The sequence below is a fragment of the Ictalurus punctatus genome, chromosome 24, assembly GCF_001660625.3.
Source record: "Ictalurus punctatus breed USDA103 chromosome 24, Coco_2.0, whole genome shotgun sequence".
NCBI classification, from domain to species: Eukaryota; Metazoa; Chordata; class Actinopteri; order Siluriformes; family Ictaluridae; genus Ictalurus; species Ictalurus punctatus.
The window spans coordinates 6718902-6737842 of record NC_030439.2 but is presented as its reverse complement, the minus strand read 5'-3'; the positions used below and the strand labels follow the sequence as shown (position 1 = coordinate 6737842).

At 43.0% G+C, this 18941-nt stretch overlaps 1 protein-coding gene across 2 annotated transcripts in view; it reads left to right on the top strand.

Moving 5' to 3' along the window:
• sdk1a (sidekick cell adhesion molecule 1a) overlaps nt 1–18941 on the top strand; it is a 278535-nt gene that overhangs the window by 234461 nt on the left and 25133 nt on the right. For both annotated transcript variants that reach the window (XM_053675068.1, XM_017454712.3), the window contains exons 26-33: nt 346–461; nt 1512–1701; nt 7343–7441; nt 10283–10477; nt 11190–11391; nt 12344–12447; nt 15760–15830; nt 16520–16652. In XM_053675068.1, the coding sequence (XP_053531043.1) occupies nt 346–461; nt 1512–1701; nt 7343–7441; nt 10283–10477; nt 11190–11391; nt 12344–12447; nt 15760–15830; nt 16520–16652 (1110 nt within the window). The remainder of the gene's footprint in view (nt 1–345; nt 462–1511; nt 1702–7342; nt 7442–10282; nt 10478–11189; nt 11392–12343; nt 12448–15759; nt 15831–16519; nt 16653–18941) is intronic.

Here is an 18941-nt window from a genome sequence, read left to right as displayed (position 1 = left end):
ACCTTAATAACACAGCAGAGAATCATGCTTGGTTAACGGTAATTGCAAAATCACATGCGTTTGAGGCGACCAATCTCTAACGTGTGCCCGGCTGCTTGATGAATTCTGGCTACCTCTAAGTGTTTGTCAATCTTTTAGTGTTGTTTGCTCTCACTCACTCACACACCATCCCACCTAACCTTGTCTGCTCACAGCACACGCACGCACGTCATACTTAGGATATTTCCTCCATTTCCTGGCTATCCTTTCCTCTATTACTGCTGATAGCGTCGCATCTAATCTGGCCTATTTTCCACACAGCAAGTAGACAGACGTAGATGATGTTTGTTCTGTTTGATTGTGCAGTGCCGTCCGGAGCTCCGGAGAACGTGACGGCCGAGGCCATGAGCTCGACACACATGCTGGTGACATGGGGACCTGTTCCAGAGCCGCAGCAAAACGGCAATATCCTCGGATATAAGGTAGAGACCGAATACGCGAAGCCGTCGATCCATGGTCAAGGCCTTTACCTGGAAGGATACTGGAAGGGCAAGGGAAAAAAAAAAAAAAAAAAAAAACATTCTGAATACATTTAGAGGTCCTCAGCTCTACTGCATAAATGTTTTTCACTTGGTAAAGGCTTGACTTTCATGCATGATCACACCCTCCCAGGCCCTTGGATCATACTCCATATGATGAAATGGCTTGCAAGTGCAGAATCGTTTTCCCCCTTTGAGGAGAAGGCCTTGTGCGTTCGCATTTCCAGCAAATCAGCACGTCCCCGCTGTTTTGTAACTCCAGCTGGAACCATCGTAAAATGTATTTTTTTTTTTTTTTTTTTTTTTTCAATCCCGAGCTGAGAGAGGTCGTCTCATTTTGCTCGCCACGTTCAAACATTTCCTCAAATTCGTGTGATTTCAAAATGGAATAAAAGCAAATACACAACAAGTAATCCACAGTGGGCATAACGATAAGAATGTATATTTTATTTGTCAGTGTGTGGTGCAGTTTTCTGACCTCCCTGGGCATTTGAAATGCTTTATTTTGCCTTCAAAACTTTATTACGAACACAAAGCTAGAGTTGAGGAGTCGAAGCAGGATGCCAAAGAAGAAAAAAATAACCGAAATAACTTTGTAGCTTTTCGTAGTCAACAACGACTGTTCAGTTAACCCAACATTAATTATTCTGTCTTTAATTATGAATTATTAATATTAATGTTAATTATTAATGATTCATTATTATCGACTTTTCCATTAAAAGAGAATGTGCGATGCTTTCTGCTGTCTCTTGGTGATGAACTGGGCAGTAAGTGCACTCCACTTATGTATGGAAAGACAAATATTTGTGGTGGAAGAAGCAGCTGTTGGCTCGGCGCGGTTTCGTCTGTCTAAAGTCAACATTAATTGAGACATATAAAAAAAAGAAGAAGGTTTGACCTGGCAAATGATCGGGACTTGCTGATCTCATTATCCAAACTCAGATCCCAGTCACTGAATCGACCTGAATGTTCTTGGTGTTTGCGTTTGTTTAGGTACTGTACCAGGAAAAAGACTCGGGTACGGAGCCACAAGTGCACCTGGTGAAGGGGAACCTAACGCAGTCAGTGCTACTGAGGAACCTGCGCAAGTACGTGCAGTACGAGATCCAGGTCCTGGCCTTCACACGCATCGGAGACGGCCAGCTCAGCAGCCCGTCTGTGCTCGAAAGGACTAAAGATGATGGTGCGCAATATTTGTCTAAAATTCATTATTCCCATAAACATTGATAAAGGAACATGATACTAAAATTTCCATTTATTTATTTATTTTATCACACATTACACTACATTTCCAAGCCTTTATTTAAAATGAGGAAAAGTCGACTGCTTAAAGTGTTCATCCATCTGTCTGGTACTTTCTTAGGGTGCGTCTCAATCAGCTCAATAAGCCCTCTAGGTTACGAATCAGTATCTGGTGTACACAAGTTCATGCACTGGTAAGGATCCTGGCTCGCTCCACATCGGGACACTGATGACTCGATCTCCAGCGACACGACTACGTACTCGCGTTGTAAAACGTCACCACTGGCGTTCATCAACAACCGTCAGGACCGATATCTTTCTGACGTTATACGTCATATAAATTTGTAAACTTCATCACACGCGTTTCCGTCACGGTTACTCAAGCAGGATCGTAGCGAAGCTGGTGGATTTTTAGATAGATAAAGGTAAAAATCTCTAACGTAAATAATAATCATTTGAGAGCCACAATGACGAAAACAAGCTTCTTACATTTGTAGACGAAGTTGAGCTGAGAGTTTGTCCGCCATTTTTATTTTCCGAGCTGAGAGACTGCAGATAATATGACGTAATTTCCAGTAAGGGAACATAGTGAGCATCGATGCTCCCTGGTTTTTGTGGTGCATTGTGGGATTTTTTAGGGAGCGGACGTTCCAGTGCACCGGAAGGATTTTGTGATTGAGACAGCCCTTAAAATGTCCGACTCCCTAACCAGTGCCCGGACTACTGAACCAAATTATGCATAGCAACACCTATATTTTAGGTTTACATGATTAATTACGCAATGAATGTACCTAAAAACAAATGCCCACTGTGTGTGTGTGTGTGTGTGTGTGTGTGTGTGTGTTCATTTCAGAGGAATAGCTTTATCGGTTAGAGTCTGTTTTAGAGAGAAGGGTTGAGTGTCGTTGTGGAGATTAAAAGTGCCTTTGACACGTTCTTGATTACTAGAGCAGGAGCTGAGCGTTATGACTCATCGGCCTAAGACTTTTATGTGCACGCTCCTTGACCAAGCGGTCTCACGTTTTATGAGATGTCAGATGTCTCGCGTTTTATGAGGCGTCTCGCCCTCGTCGTACCAGAAGTGGTCAGACTGATACAGCTCTAGCTTTAATAAAGTGGGAGACTTGACGAGGAAGAAGCCTTTATTTGTGGAATATACATGACAGCACAGTGAAATGCTTTTCTTCAGATATCCCAGCTTGTTAGGAAGATGGGCTCAGAGCACAGGGTCATGATACAGCACCTCTGGAGCAGAGAGGGTTAAAAGGGCATTGCTCAAGGGCCCAACAGTGGTAGCTTGAACCCCCAACATTCTGATCAGTAACCCAGAGACTGAAAAAAAAAATTCCTCTCCCTGTCAGTTCTGTGGCGTACCGAGAGAGTCTCTGTTTGTCTTCTTCATGAGGCGAAGATTTGCGTTCTCTGGATTTATACACATTCATTTGTTGCTTCTCCCTGCTCTGAAATTGCCTTCTAGTGCTAGGTTCAGTTATGCTGCCACACAAACCGATCTGTTAAATAAAAAGATCAATGTTGCAGCAACCACTGCTGCTTTTAGTCAGGATGGCCTGTGAATGCGTGTGCCATGGATGGCAATATGAAACACACTGTGAACCAGCAGTGTAAATCTACACAGTGAAAGCTTCCAAAGGGAGGTCTTCTGGTTGCCATCTATTACAAATAATGATCATTGACTCAGTCAGGATTTCCCAAACACATCACCACAGAAAGTAATCCACAGCACATTCAGGCTCATGCACACACCAGGGACTCGTAGAGCGGTCGAGAGAGGCGTTTTATTTCATGTGCCGGGTGAAGAAACTACCCTGGAGTTTGCCCTTCTTAACCAAGAGACGTGCTGACAGCTTTGTCAGACCGTCCTTATCAAAATGCCATGTGCGGCCTGCGACCGTTTATCTAATATATATCTCGTAAAAAGTCCAGTACGTTCATAAAGCTACGCTTAATTGAATCAAGCACTTGCACTCGAAAATGTGGGGCACCGCATGTAAATAATCCAGGCACTAGAATCACTTGGTATATTAGAGTTTAAATATTCCTTTTAGGGATAAGAGGTAATGGTGTGCTGGTGATATTGGTGGAGCAGTTTTAAATGCATCTGGGTCACGTTAATAGAGTAGCTCTCTGAACGTGTGAAGTAAATAAATGAAATAAATTTGAAAATAGTGGCAGCACAGTGGTACAGCGCATAGCTGTAGCTTTGCCATCTCGCAGCTCTAAGCTTTGATCCCGAGCTCATCTTACTATGTGTGGAGATTTGTTTAGGTTTTTTTTTTTTTTTCTTGTGTTTGGCTGGGTTTCCTCCGGGTTCTCCAGTTTCCTTCCACCTCCCAAAAACATGTGTGGTAATAGATTTAAGACACAGGAAGACACACGGGTAACGGAGTATGTAGTTTATTGAGAATCACTATCATACGCCGGGGAGGGAACAGGAATTGTCGGGGAATAATCTGTAGGTGAAAGGCAGTAAAATATGGTGGTGTGTTTGTAGCAAAGCTACTATCATCATCAAAGGAAAGAGTAATCGGGCCCTCTACAGAGGTTATGCGAAACAGTTGAGCCTCAGTTTGAGTAGAAGCATGAGCATAGGTCAATGATGGACTGATACGATAAGCGGGAGGATAAGGAAACCCTGGGGGTACAGGTGGAGAGCAGAGACGTTCTAGCAGAGCTGTAACATCCACTGCCAAATGTGCCAGCTTGAGTAGCTGAGAGAGAGAAGTTCGGTGCATTGGTTACTTTAAACTGCCCTCTAGGTGTGAATGAGTGTACGAACGGTGTCCTGTGGTGGACTGGTGCCCCATCCATGATGTCTTCCTGCTTCGTGCCCAGAGTTCCCCCTGGATCCACTAAAACGAAGATGAATAAATGAATGAAATATGAATATTTACTCTTGCCGTCGGACATATCATCTCAGCTCTTCTCTTATGAAAGAAAGAGCAAGGCTAAAGCAACAAGCCAGTGTCTGTGCTCACTCAATCTTGGTGGCAATTATCTTTGTTTGCCTTTTTTTTTTTTTTTTTTTTTTTAAATCCCCTCCAGAAGAAGACTCGTTAAACTATGATGTGGAAATATAACACACAGGCAGACACAGTCCTGCCTTTGCAGCGTTTACAGATATTGCAGGATTTCAAAATAAATAAATAAATAAAAATTTTATCACTGCTGGAGTGCGGTTGCTGGTCCCCCCGTAGCTCACTCGCTAGGTCAAACACCCTGTAATTGAGTTTTATCAGGCCATATCAGCAAAACTTGATGGCAAACCAGACATCCATCCATTCTCAAATCTGGTGATCCGATTAGGAGCAGGGTCATTAGCAGTTTCACGGGAAGTAAAGATGTGTCAGAAAGTGCTTTTATTAGCGATTTTATTATAAAACAGGCTACATGGCTGATTTTCTAATTAGGGAGTAATTAAAAGGAAATGTTCTTTTCATGATTTTACGCATAAACAACACTCGCACTCAGCTAAGTCTAATCTCTGGAACATCCACTGAAACCACAGTGCAGCTGATAGCAAGATGATGGATGCAAGCAATACACAGTGGCAAGAAGAGACGCATCAAGAGAGCTCACTATACAAATACAACTTCTCTTGTGTGTGTGTGTGTGTGTGTGTGTGTGTGTGTGTGTGTGTGTGTGTGTGTGTGTGTGTGTGTGTGTGTGAGAACGCACGTCCCTATGGCTTCTAGTACCATGATGGCAAAAAAGCAATACAAATCAAATCTGTGTTGGATGTTTTAGATTTATAAGTGCGATAAATGCCAGGAAGTGAAATACAGAGCCGGACTAACCAACCATTACGGCCCGACAAATCCGTGGAGAAGTAAGCAAATGGTCCAGAGGAGGCCGTAGATTTGAGAGATTTTGATATAGTGTTGGGTGTGTACCAGAGAAGGGCAACAAGCTCCCATTAGACCTTGCAGTCTAGTGTGTTCTGTTTGTGAGGATGTTCTACTGTGTTTGTGAAGTACAGTATTATCAGGTTCGTGCCCACAGGGTGGTGTTCAGTTTGTGGATCTATAGGGGGTACTTTTGAAATAGGGCAGACCATATTTAAAGGATCTCTTTCTAACAGGCCCTGTTTTGCTCAACTGGCAGCTTGTGTACATCAGAAGAAGGCACATCAGGACCTAGCCTGAGGTCCTCCAGCCTCATCACTTCCCAGCCCTAGGCAACACGCTTCCCTAAACCTGCACAAAATTATTTAGGGCCTGTATTCTTCTAGCACAGCCCACTGAATCTCAAGCAGAGTTTGAAAATGAAGACACATCCATCTCTCTGTTTGTTTGTCTGGAGTTTTTTTTTTTTCTTTTCTTTTTCCTTTTCACATGGGTTTTCATAGAATCTGAGAAACTATCCTGTCACTGATCTTGGTGAACCGCTGCAGTTCGCCTGGCATCCTCAGGCGAGCGTACTGTAACTCTATCTGCATATAAACACACAGAGATAATAAGCTCTCTGAGATGAAGAGCAGAAGACTCATTCATCTCTCACTGAAGTCAGTGGTGGATTTATTGTACTACAGTCACTTAAAAGCAGTCTTGGCAGCTTTGCGTTCTCCATCCACTTGAGACGCTTTGTAATCTGCGTTTTTACTAGAGATGCACCGATGTATCGGACGATAATAGTTTAAAAACATCCGGTGATCAGGGCCGATTATATCCTGTCAATCAAAAGAGGGCGGGGAAAACACATGGATTTCGTGCTGTGTGTAAAGAAGATGTGTCTTGTGTGGAATGATGACAAAACTGCAGTTTATAATCTCTGTAATCTCTGCACTGATAACATTTTACACCGGACGCTGTAGCAGTGAAGCGGGAGTTTCGGCGTCGAGTCTAATTTTTTTTTTTTTTCCGAGCTGAATTAAAGGGCCAGTACACTGCTGAGAGATTTAAATGAAGATGAGTTGACAAAAAAGTATATACTGCACAGAAACATTTATTTGTAGAGTAGTGTATTTCATATCCAGTTAATGTTAATATATATAAAAAGATGATATTATATATGACCAGTTTGATGTTAATGATGAAGTAGAAATGCTTTTGTTTGTGGAGAGTGAATGTGAGACTAACAGGAGGATTTTTACAATTCAGTCAATATTAATATGAATTAATAACATTCAATAAATTAATAATCTTACTTTAATCTTCAGAATTTAGTTCATGTGTTAATATTAATTAAAGTAATGTGTTTTCTGTTTATGAGACCAGTTACTGTCAAACAACTTGTTGAAATGGAGAGAATAACGATTTTATTTGCATTTCTTTCAGAATCGTGGAATTAATTATTATTCATTTAAAACAAGGCAGAAAAGGCAGAACTATTGGTATTGGTATCGGTATCGGCCGATGTCACTCTGAATAATCGGTTATCGGTATCGGTGCATCTCTAGTTTTTACACATTTATTATTCATACCTTTTGTTAAGGCAGGATTAGTGGGACTAAAGTGAGCGTTGGGTTTACGTGTGAATTATTGTTTCTCACGTCAATAAGACAGACTAGTTACAGTTATATTGTACTGACGTTTAATGTCTTCTTCTCTGTTTGTTGTTTTTAGTTCCAGGGCCGCCCATGAGACTGGTGTTCCCCGAGGTGCGTCTGAAGGAGGTCAGGGTGGTCTGGCAGCCTCCAGTAGATCCGAATGGCATTATTATGGGTAAGAGAACACTGACTCTGAGAAAATAGTCGAAATAGTAGTGTTTCGTTCCAAATCTCATGGGATCCCGGTATTTGAGGAAAATCACAAATGCACCTGAGGAAGTAGTAATCTTCATGAGCCATCTGCTTCACGTTCTCTAATGTGAAGCCTGAGCTTGTTGTTCCTCACCTTATGCAAGCGAGAGCCTACTAGGATTTTGATCTCCAGCTGAGTTCCATCTGGCCTGAAATGTTGCAAACCCACTGCACCTGAGATTAAAACCACATCTGTATGGTTAGGGAGCAGGAGACTGAGAGGAGGGATAACACTGCTTTAATAAGATTATACTGATTAACACCTCATAGTGCTGTTGAAGCTCAGAATAGTCAGCTGGCTCATCACACCACTGCTACAAAAACAAGGCTGACTTAAATCTCTAGTGCTGCTCGAAATTCATCCATCCATTCCTTTTCGGTACCGCTTATCCTACACAGGGTCTCGGGGGACACCCTTGGACAGGGTTCCGACGTATTGCAGGGCCTAATCGCACACACACCCATTCACACACTACAGGCAATTTAGAAATCCCAATCAGCGTACAACGCACGTCTTTGGAGAAAACCCCCCGAAGCAGAGGGAGAACATGCAAACATCGTGCACACAGGGCATGAAGCACAAAAAAGGGTGGGCGGATGTGGATCAGGTGGTTGAGCGGGTTGTCCACTAATCGTAAGGTTGGTGGTTCGATTCCCAGCCCACATGACTCCACATGCCGAAGCGTCCTTGGGCAAGACACTGAACCCCAAGTTGCTCAGTTAGCACCTTGCATGGCAGCTCTGCTTCTATTGGTGTGTGAGTGTGTGTGTGAATGGATGGATGAGACAGAGTGTAAAGCACTTTGGATAAAAGTGCTTTATATAAGTTCAGACCAGTTACCATTTACAATAGCAGAACTTTATTGGTATGCACAAGGATGGTGCAAAAAATATGATTGGCCCGTATGAGTCTTGATTTTTGTATTGGTTTGTTTTTCTTCAGACCTCTGACACTGCTTTAAGTCATGCGGGTTTTGGTTTATTCATAGCTAGTCTTATATGTAGTCTGATTTCAGAACGGCGTCAAAAGACGTGCTCTATGAAAAATCCACCGGGCTGAAAAAAATAAATCAGAGCGAGCAAGCATTACGGGGAGTTTGCTTTTTGAATTTTCAGCAGCGAGAATAATCCTTCTTAAACCTGTCCCCAGCTTGCTCTCTCCACAGCCGAACACTCCCTGACCTGAGAAACCATAAGTCTAGGTTTCACGCGAGCTCACAGTGTAAAGCCTGTGAGCCGAACAAATGTCGAAGCGGACGATTCCTTCGCTGTGAACCCTCGTTAATTACCTCTCTACCTTTCTTAAACGAAACAGTGCTACACGTAGAACCCGTTTAATTTCTTTCTGCTCTTGACTCTTTCTTGCAGATCCTTACTTCAGACAATGTATGTATAGGTAGCTAGAGGAATTCTTTGGCGAGATCTCGTTGATTTACACCTCATGTGTTAGGGTACACATGAGGTGAACTTCCATGGTGTTACTGAGGTTGTAGCATGGCTTTTCTGGAAGCACTAGGGATCAGAGGGGAGTAGTGGAGGGAGTAGCAGAGGAACAAAACATGTTAAGCTCGTGTTAGAAATCACTGTCCAGTGATTTCTGGTGGAGGTTTGACAGAGCGTAGCAAGTGCAGTCCAGCGACCCAAACCATCACGCAGGCCTTTGGCAGTCCTGATTTTATCCTCATGCAAAGCTAAACTCAGTCTGTTTTCATGCACCACAACGCCGTGGAAAACAGAGCTTTGCACAAACATATTGAGGGCATATACAATACGGCGTGTATATAGCGAGGAGATGGATGTTATTTTTCACGGTCCCTCATGCCTGGAGTGGACATTAGGATGAAATACCAGTCCAAGAGTATCGCATGCTGCACAATGTGAGACGGCCTACCTTATTACTGTACAGCCAAAGGGGCAAAGCACCGAACAAACACACGGCATGATCGATGTAATAACGTTTCATCTCTGACTCGTACACACTCGGCCCACGCATTCTGATCTACAGAGTTCCTCAGCAACGTTCGCGTTTGTTTGCCACACTTGTGGCTGCTCCTGACGCGCTACCCAGATGGAAGATTGAGGAATAATGCGACCAGCCGTGCCTTCCTTCTGCACCTCTCAGCTGGAACACAATGACTGTTTTAGAAACGGAGGGTTAGCAAACGCTCCCGTTTAAATATTATTAGATTGCGTTAGCGCACAGTATGAGCTAAAGTGATAGGCAAACATTTTGTACAACGATACAATACAGCGTTTGTGCTGACTGTGAACTGTGGGTTGTTGTTTTTTTGTTTTGCTTTTTTCTTTAGATACTGATTAGGGAAGGCTAGGAAAGGGAACGGCTGGTTCATTTGAAGTTAGCGATAGCAGAGCAGATTTTCCAATACAGCGAGAACCTTTTGAAAGTCATTCATCATCCAAATTGTCTTACCGTTGTGGGAGTTTCTGAAAGCAGGTTTTACTTTCAAACAGTTGTGTGGGTTTGATGAGGAAATTATTTAATTTAATTTTTTTTTTTTTTAATTTCCTCTGCTTTTGTTCTTTATTCGTTCTTTTTTAAGTTTTTGACTGAGGTGTTTTGAGCATCTGCTTAATTGATGTTGTTTTTTGAGGGGGGATGTGTGTGCGTGTGTGTGTGGGGGGGGGGGGGGGGGGGTTGTTGTTGTTGTTTGGGTTTTTGTTTTTTTTTCAATGTAGACACAGCAACATTTATTCCAAGTGTTTCAGACAAAACATTTATATCCTCACGCTGCCTGCTTTTTAGGGTATCAGGTAGCATACCGGCTGGATTCTGGAGATCCGAATAAGTTCACCACGGTGGAAGTGGGCGCAAACACCACACAGTTCACGGCTAGCGGCTTGCTCCCCGAGTCGGCTTATATCTTCCGTATTTCAGCCAAGACCCAGCAGGGTTGGGGTACAGCCGCACAAGCTGTGGTCATCACTACAGAGATCAGAGGTGATTCTCATTCTCTCTGACCCTCTGTCTCTCCTCTCTCTCACTCTCTCTCTCCTCTCTCTCTCTCTCACACACACACACACACACACAGAGTATATAGTGGCCATCAATCTTTACAGGCTGCTTTATTTTCTGCCCTTGACAGGGTCACAGTGCTCACATCACCCTTAGAAATACTAGCCTTTTGAGCCAAGTTCATTTGTTCTCTTTTGCTAAATAAGGCAAATGTTTGAGTTAATCTATTGAAGACCTTGCAGTTAAGCTTTTTTAATCAGATTAATGGCTAAATCTAATCTCGATGGAGAAAGGCTTGGTTCTGAAATAGAGTAAGGGTTTCTTTCTGCATTTCTGAGACAGCTTTTAAAAGAAACTCAAGAGAGAAAGTCATTTTTATACCGTAGAGCAGACCTGTTTTTAAAGAAATATCAGAGGAAGGTGATGTGGTCGGTGATGCAGGGCCGAACGAGGCTTTTTCGTTCGTTTGCATGATCTGCATCTTTAATAGTGATCGATATTGCCCACCTTTAAATAAACAATTATGCCTCTGTGCATCGATTAGAAGCATTAAAATTGATGGGGCTGGTGCATTGTAGTGCTTCACAGGCAGGCCACTGCACTGACTGATGCAGTGTGATTAAGACTAGTCAGCGAGACGGGTCTGACCTCTGCACTCCTGTTCATCTCTGTCTCTCTCTCTCTCTTTCACTCTCAGAGCGGCCGCAGCCTCCACTGCAGCTCAGTGTACCCCAGGACCAGGTTCAGTCACGCCAGCTCAAGTTGGACTGGGTTCCAGGGGGAGATGGGTCTTCACCGGTTCGCTATTTTACATTGCAGCTACGCCAACTGCCCGATGGAAACTGGATCACACACTCATCCTCCATCAGCCACAACAGCACCTCCTATGTGGTGGACCGGTGAGATTTTCTTTCCCCCTCCTTCTTTCTCTCTCTCTCTCTCTTTCTCTCTTTTCCCCTCCACTCGTTCACACAGATTTGTGCATACTCCAGAGATCCAGCTCAAACTCCATCGAAGGCAGTTTTATCGCTCTAAACTTCATAAACATTTCCTTCATGTTTCTGTCTCAATGTTCGGCCTTGCCAGGCTGACAGTGTGCAGTAAGAGTTATACGCCTGGAGTGTTATTAAAAGCTTCGCGGGCCTTTTCTTTTACCTCCTGTAGCGATTTATGATGCTCGAGCCCCGTTTGGAAAGCCGAGACCACTCTGCATTGTCGGGCCGCCGGTACGCCAGCCCTGCATTTGAATTACGCTTGAGCCGCCGCTGTGATTATATGGCCAGTCAAGTGGCATTTTATATGCATTCAGAGGCCCATCTTATCTTGATTATGATGACTCCCCTCCCTCTGTTTAGGACTTTCTAACCCATCATCTCTTTATCGCCTTCTAAAGGGTTGAATAGATTATTTAGGCCTGATTTGTGGCTCGGCTCGTTTGGAGCCCTGGAGAACTTGCACACTGTGAGGCTTTTCGAGTTATATTTCCTGTCCGGCTAAGCAGAAACCTCATACATATTCACTTCCTAACAACACTTCTGCGTGTGGAGAACGTGTTTGAATAGGAGTTTCAACAACGTGCCGATTAGATCTTTGATTTGAACTCCATGACAAATGAACTGAATCTGAGTTTTGATTGCACAATTTCCTTGGATGTGAATTTTTTAAAAAAAAATTTGTGCTTGGATATACTTGCACAGATAATGAGGTTTGTCACTTGTTTATAACAGGCACTTCAGTTGTAAAGTAGTGGCCTTTGTTTCAATGGCCTTAGATTTCAATGTTTTGTGTGAGTAAAGTGGCACATCGTTGACAATGGTAAAGGTCTGTGTCCAATGTGCACAATATCCCCAGGCTGAAGCCCTACACTTCATACAAGCTGAGAATGATGGCGACTAATGACATCGGTGACAGCAAGTATAGCCGAGAGACCGATGCAATTACAACTTTACAAGATGGTGAGTATAGATGAAGATGTCGCTCATGTGCCCTCTGGTGCTTCCTGATACAGTATTGATTCCAATAAAAGAACTGGAGAAGAGCTGGACAAGCCGCTCTTATCTTTCTCATAGTCTAGGACCATGCTGTGCTATGGAAATCGACTAAAGTCTATTGTTCCTTTTTGACAGCTTATTGTGAAGCACTTCGAGCTGCATTGTAAATGTACAAACAAAAAAAGGTGCTACGTAGTAAACACAGCTGTTACGGGTTTGTTTTGACAGGCGGCGCAGTTCCAATTAATGGCACATTTGTATTCTGAACCCCACACACAAAAAAAAAAACACATTCTCATTCAGATCCAAGACAAATTTGTGAATCAGTTTCACCAGTCCAAAAATATTACGTGCATTTTGTCACACCCCTCTTCATCTCCCTCCACTGGCTTCCTGTAGCCGCCCGCATCAAATTCAAGGCCTTGATGCTCACGTACAAGACCTTATCTGGAACAGCACCGCTCCTTGAGGCTTAGGTTCCCTCACGCAATCTGTGATCGGTTAACGACCGACGCTTAGTAGTGCTGCTCAGCGTGGCTCAAGGTCCCTTTCCAGAACCTTCACACTAACTGTCCCTCAGCGGTCGAATGAACCTCCAACCTCAATCCGTCAGAATCTATCTTCAAAAAACAGCTAAAGACCCACTTCTCCCGTGAACACCTAACTAACCCCTAAAACTGCAATCCCACATTATTTTAAAAACACGTACTCTGACACTCACACCTCTACTCTGCGCACTTTGCTTCTCTAGAAACTCGATGAAAAGATCTTGTACAGTAGCACTACTTGTATTGTTCTCCGCTTGATATATCGTTTTACTTGTATTTCCTCATTTGTAAGTCGCTTCGGATAAAAGCGTCTGCTAAATGAATAAATGTTAATGTTGTTTTGCTATTCGATGCCTGAAATTTGCCATCAGCATGAAAGCAGGTCATGGTAGGAGAGGACCTGGACATGGAACAACAAAAGTGGCTTGCCTTCTTTCTTTGTATACAATCTCCATTTTGTCACAGTGCTGAATACTTTCAAAATAATGAATATGATGATAAGATGTCCCACTTATACAGTATATATATATATATATATATATCATATTTGCTCCAACGCCGTTTGGAATCCACATTTGCAGTACTTCTGACCTGTGATTTTTAATGTGATTCATAATGTCCTTCTGACTACGAGCAAATCCACACTCCTTCTAGCAATTCCACTGCTACTGAAGAAACCCGCTTATTTATTTTGCTCTGAAGCAAAGAAGGAATTAGGAAGAAGGGAAAACAAAACCGCATCTAAACAGAAGAGAAAATGCTGCAGCTTTTCGCGCTCGCTCAGTGCTCTCCACTCGACTCCACATATCTTCAGCTCGCTGTTCAGTAGAGAAAGACAAACAACTCATTAATATAACAACGCTGCAGAGTCCCGCTAAACCACGCTCCCACCTGCTACACTCGCGGCGCCTCATTTATAAAACATTCGCAAACACGGATTTGATCTAAAGATGGTCGCATGGTAAAAAAAAATAAATCGCCTCTAAATAACGATTTATAAAATGAAAACGTGGTGATGCAGGTTTCCAATCTGACATAAAAACTTTTCCAAGTGGCCATTGCAGTGTGTGGCAGTAATTAACTCTGGACTCTAATGACTTTTATTTAAATAGCAGATGTAATTCTTCCGTTGCCTTGACAACAAATGATGGGCTATGGAAAATCTATAAATACTGGTTTAATTTTTTTTTGTCTGAAAATATAAAAATGGCAAATATTTAGGTGAACTCTCTGCGAGTTAGTTTGTTTACTCAATGCACTTAGTTTGTTGTTTATTAAGGACAAATTAGGTTGTACATGATCCAGAAACTTTACTAAAAAGGTCAATTATGGCTGCATTAGCCCTTCTTGAGGACCTGACAATGAGAGACACTATACAGAGAACATACACTATATGGCCAAAAGTATGTAGACACCTGACCATTACACCCATATGATGGCCTTCATCAAACGATTTCCCAATTTCTTGACCTAAACCCCATTGAACACCTTTGGGATGAACTGGAACACCGACTGCACCCCAGACCTCCTGATCTCACTAAAGCTCTTGTAGCTGAATGAACACAAATCCCCCACAGCCACGTTCCAAAATCTAGTGGAAAGCCTTCCCGGAAGAGTGGAACTTATTAGAACAGCAAATAGGGATTAAATCTGGAATGAGATGTTCAACAAGCACATATGGGCAGGTGTCCTGTGTCCACATGCTTTGGGCCATATAGTGCTGGTTTTCTGAATTGGCTCTGTACCTGTAGCTGTGTGAGTGCTCTGTTCAGACTCACTAAGACACCTTTTGAGCCGTTTTTATGTGTGTGTGTGCATCTGTTTCTGGAAATGCTGTTTATGCAAATTAGTGAAATAGTGGGCGGAGTGGAGAAACTGGTTCACATGCGCTTGGTTCCACGGAAATGTTTGATTTATACATGTCGCACATGCGTACATTCAACCGTACACCCGTTTTTATATATCGTTCCTAAGCAAATGCCGAGAACTTTTCTTAAGAATACATTTCGAATGAATTTCAGGTGTGTTTTATATACAAGGCTCTCTGGACTGAAATCCCTCGATAGTTTACTAGAGGTTAACTAACGGGCTAGTTAAAGTAGCTAAAGTGTGTGACAAAAATAGCTCAGAGGTTAATAAATCAGAAGGTCATGAGAAGGTAAAATCCTGGCATTGCCAAGCTGACACTGCTGAGGCCTTGGGCAAGGACTTTAACCCATAACTTCTCAGTGGAATAAATTAAATAAATGTGAATTGCTCTGGATAAGGGTGTCTGCCAAACGCCATAAATGTACACGAATGGTTGTTATGGTATATTTTCAAAGTTTTGACTACTGATGATATGAACTGTTATGGATATGCCCGTGCAAATTATTAGTCTAAAAGTGAAATCCAACTTGTATTTAACTGACAAATGGGCTTGTTGATTTAGCACGAGTTAACTGTAAGGCTAGGTAATGTTTGGTAACATTTGTGATATTAAGCCAGGGAACTTCAGTCTTATCTACAAACGACCAGGGTGCCTGCACATTTTTCATTCCAGCTCAATAGGGGCCAAACCAGCGCTTTTACAGAATTTCCACATGTATAATCAACTGATCTTGGCCTTCACAGACTATTAAGTGTAACCCTGTTTTGCATAAAATTAGAGATCCCTGTATTAGGCTATTTGAGATTGGACAAAAATAAAGTATATTAATAGATCCTGTTTCTTTCTATTTCCTGGCAGTCCCGGATGAGGCTCCTGTTATTCAGTCGGTGAAGCCCTCCACCACTACCTCAGTTCTGGTGCAGTGGCAGGTACGATTGCACTTTTTTTTTTCTCCCTCTTCGTCATCTCTTTTAATAAGATTCGGGAACTATTAAGTGTGCACAGATGCATGTTTACTTGCAGCATTTCAAGCAGACCATTCAAGTCTGAGGAGATGGGCTGGCTTGGTGGAGATAATGGTCCGTTAAATCCACGCGTTACAGCCATTATCTGTTTAATTATCTGGTTTTCATTGACGAACGGCCCTCTTCGGCAGGACGTGCCGAGGGGCTTGTCGTGGCTCGCTTGGTATTCGTCCCGCAGCTTTGTCTATCTCAGCCACATGAAGTATTGATAACACATTTTCATGAGGACTCAGGCAGGACCACGATAATTATTACCCACGCAAACACCAAAGGGATATTAATTAGCAGCCGAAACCTTTCTCCGCTGACTTATGAGGGCAGGCTGGTCTGTCTGTCTGACTGGCTGCTTTATCGGGGGCGTCGCCTGCTTGATTAGTTCCAACGCAGAGCTTTTGTTAATGAGCCACCAGCCCAGAAATAAAATTATTACCATCTGCTTCACAGAGTGGCTGCCACACAGACAGCATGCAGCAGAACCCATCCCTACCGCCTGTCTGTCTTCTTTTTCCCACTCCCTTGGACCAGGTCTTTAATAGGGAGCACAAGGTCAGCGAGGGTGTATGTGACCTTTAATTTAATCTGCAATGTTGCAGCCACCGAAGGAGGAGAGCGTGAACGGAGTGCTGGTGGGCTACCGGCTGTATTACCGTGAACTTCAGTATGACAGCATGCCGCAGGAGGCCAAGAAGACCATCAACAGCACTTCAGCACGGGCAGACCTGACAGGTAGGGGCCAGGCATCTAATGTGCTACATACCCACGTTGACCTCTGAGGCTGAAGCAAGTTTCAAAAACAAGTTCTTAATATCATGATAACATTGAGGTTATACAACTCTATCTGGCAGTTCTGTGATTATTTTAAAGATATTAAGCCATGTTGCATTATTTGAACATTTGGCGTAAAAATCTTTCACGTAGTGACACTTAACGAACACATTTATAACAGGATGGCACCATGGGGCAGGGTGTAGTGTTGCTGTCTCACAGCTCCAGGATCCCTGATTCGATCTTGATTGCTCGGGTTGCTCTCCGTGTTTTTAACGTTCTCCTCATATTGTCCACGTTGGTTTCCTTCAGGTTCTTCGGGTTCTTCTCGCCTCTTTTAAACATGCTGATTGGCAGTCGATTGGCAGCAGTAAATTGCCCCGAGTTTGTGAATTTGCGTATGAAATCCGGGGTGTATTTCATCCCGACCTCACACCCAGCGCTCCCAGAACAGGCTCCAGATCCACCACGACCTTCACAAAATGGTCACTACTGGTTAATCAAAGTGGATATGTATAACATTAACTTACATTTGAACAACAACATAATAGAATGGACCTTTAGGTTACTAATAAGATAAGATAAAAGTAAGTTTTATAGAGATTAGAAATGTGTTAATACACTGAAGCCTGTGGTCAAAAGGCAGTCAAATTAATTGAACGTTTTCCCTAACTGTGTTGCTGAAGGTCGGCGAGTCATCTTCTCAGCGAAAATGAGCTCTTTGGGTCCCTGGGAGACGTGAGAGACCGAATCATGAGTACAAGCTCAAAGCTATTGGCACCGAGCATGCCATCGCGCTCCTCACTGTACGTTCAATACAGCCTTTAAATCTCCATTGCCAAATTGGACTCGGCAGTGTTGACAGCATTTAAGTGCACAAGTCTGGAGCAGCCAAGCACGGACGCGCATTTAACACTCTTCTCTTCTTTTCACCAGTTTCAGGAAAAGTGAAGTGTATTCTCGGTCCCCCCCCCCCCCTTCTTCCTCTCCTTCTTGTCCACTATTCTCATCATTCTTTACTCCCTTCTCTTGTCATCTTCCTGCTCTTGTTCTCTCTCCCTGCTAAGTGCTGCTTTGTTCAATCTCTCATGTGATGATCCGTGAGCAAATTTCCACAACTCTGCCCTGTTTGCGCAATCTTAACAGCTCATGTTCAGAAGTCAGCAGGTACTGCAAAAAATAAAAAAATAAATCAAATCAGATAAGGCCCTTTGTGTCTTTCAGGAGTATTCTACTTAAAGCAGATTTGATGTGCTGTGTGTGTCTGTCACGTTAATAACGTAATGACAGTTAGGATGGAGGCAAGTGCAGATAAGAGCTTGTAATAAAGAGAGGCAGGCAGACAAATCCAAATCAAGAGACAATAACGTGGTCAAAAACAGGCAATGGGTCAGGCGATCTGCAAACAGGCATAAACGAGATCGAGGAACCAGAAACAAAATCAAAGAACATGAAGCAAAATGAGGAACAGGGTACAAACATTTGGTACGGTGATAACATTCAATACTTCGCAAAGAGTGAAGTCCTTTTTAAACTGTGGTGTGATTGGATGCAGGTGTGCGTGATTAGAACGGATGAGTGTTCTGGGAATTGCGGTCCATGACGGCCATGTTTGTAGGCCGCATTGCAGGATGGGGAATGTAGTCACTGGTTTGCCGTGATATGACCGTGTCAGACTCATGATATGGGAATGAAACACAAATACTTGAAGAGATGCCATGCTCATTCTTTCATTCATCTTCAGTAACTGCTTTATCCTATTCAGTATCCCAGTAGATTGTGAGCTTCTACCCGGAACACTGGGCATGAGGTGGGAATACATCCTAAATGGGCACCATACACACATTGACATCTAGATGCAGTTTGGAGTAGAAGTGTTTGAAGGATGCCAGAGAAAGCAGAGGAAATCCACACGGACATGAGAAGAACATGCCAAACTTCACACAGATTGTAACTGAGCTCAAGATCGAACCGAGGACCTTGGAGCTATAAAGCAGCAACACTACCCACTGCACCAACATGCCACCCTTACATGAAGCACAGCCCTAAATTCAACCATCTTCTTTAAAAATTTACGTCCCAGCCAGAGAAGCAATATGTTCTAGACGTCTTATTAGCGGCGTAGTTCAACCAAGTTGATGCTCTGTTCTATATTGATTGTTGAATCATTAATCACTCGGTCTCTTTGGTTTTGCTCTTGGGGTTTGCTTCATGTCCATGTAGATGTAAGTATTGTGGGATTACATCGAT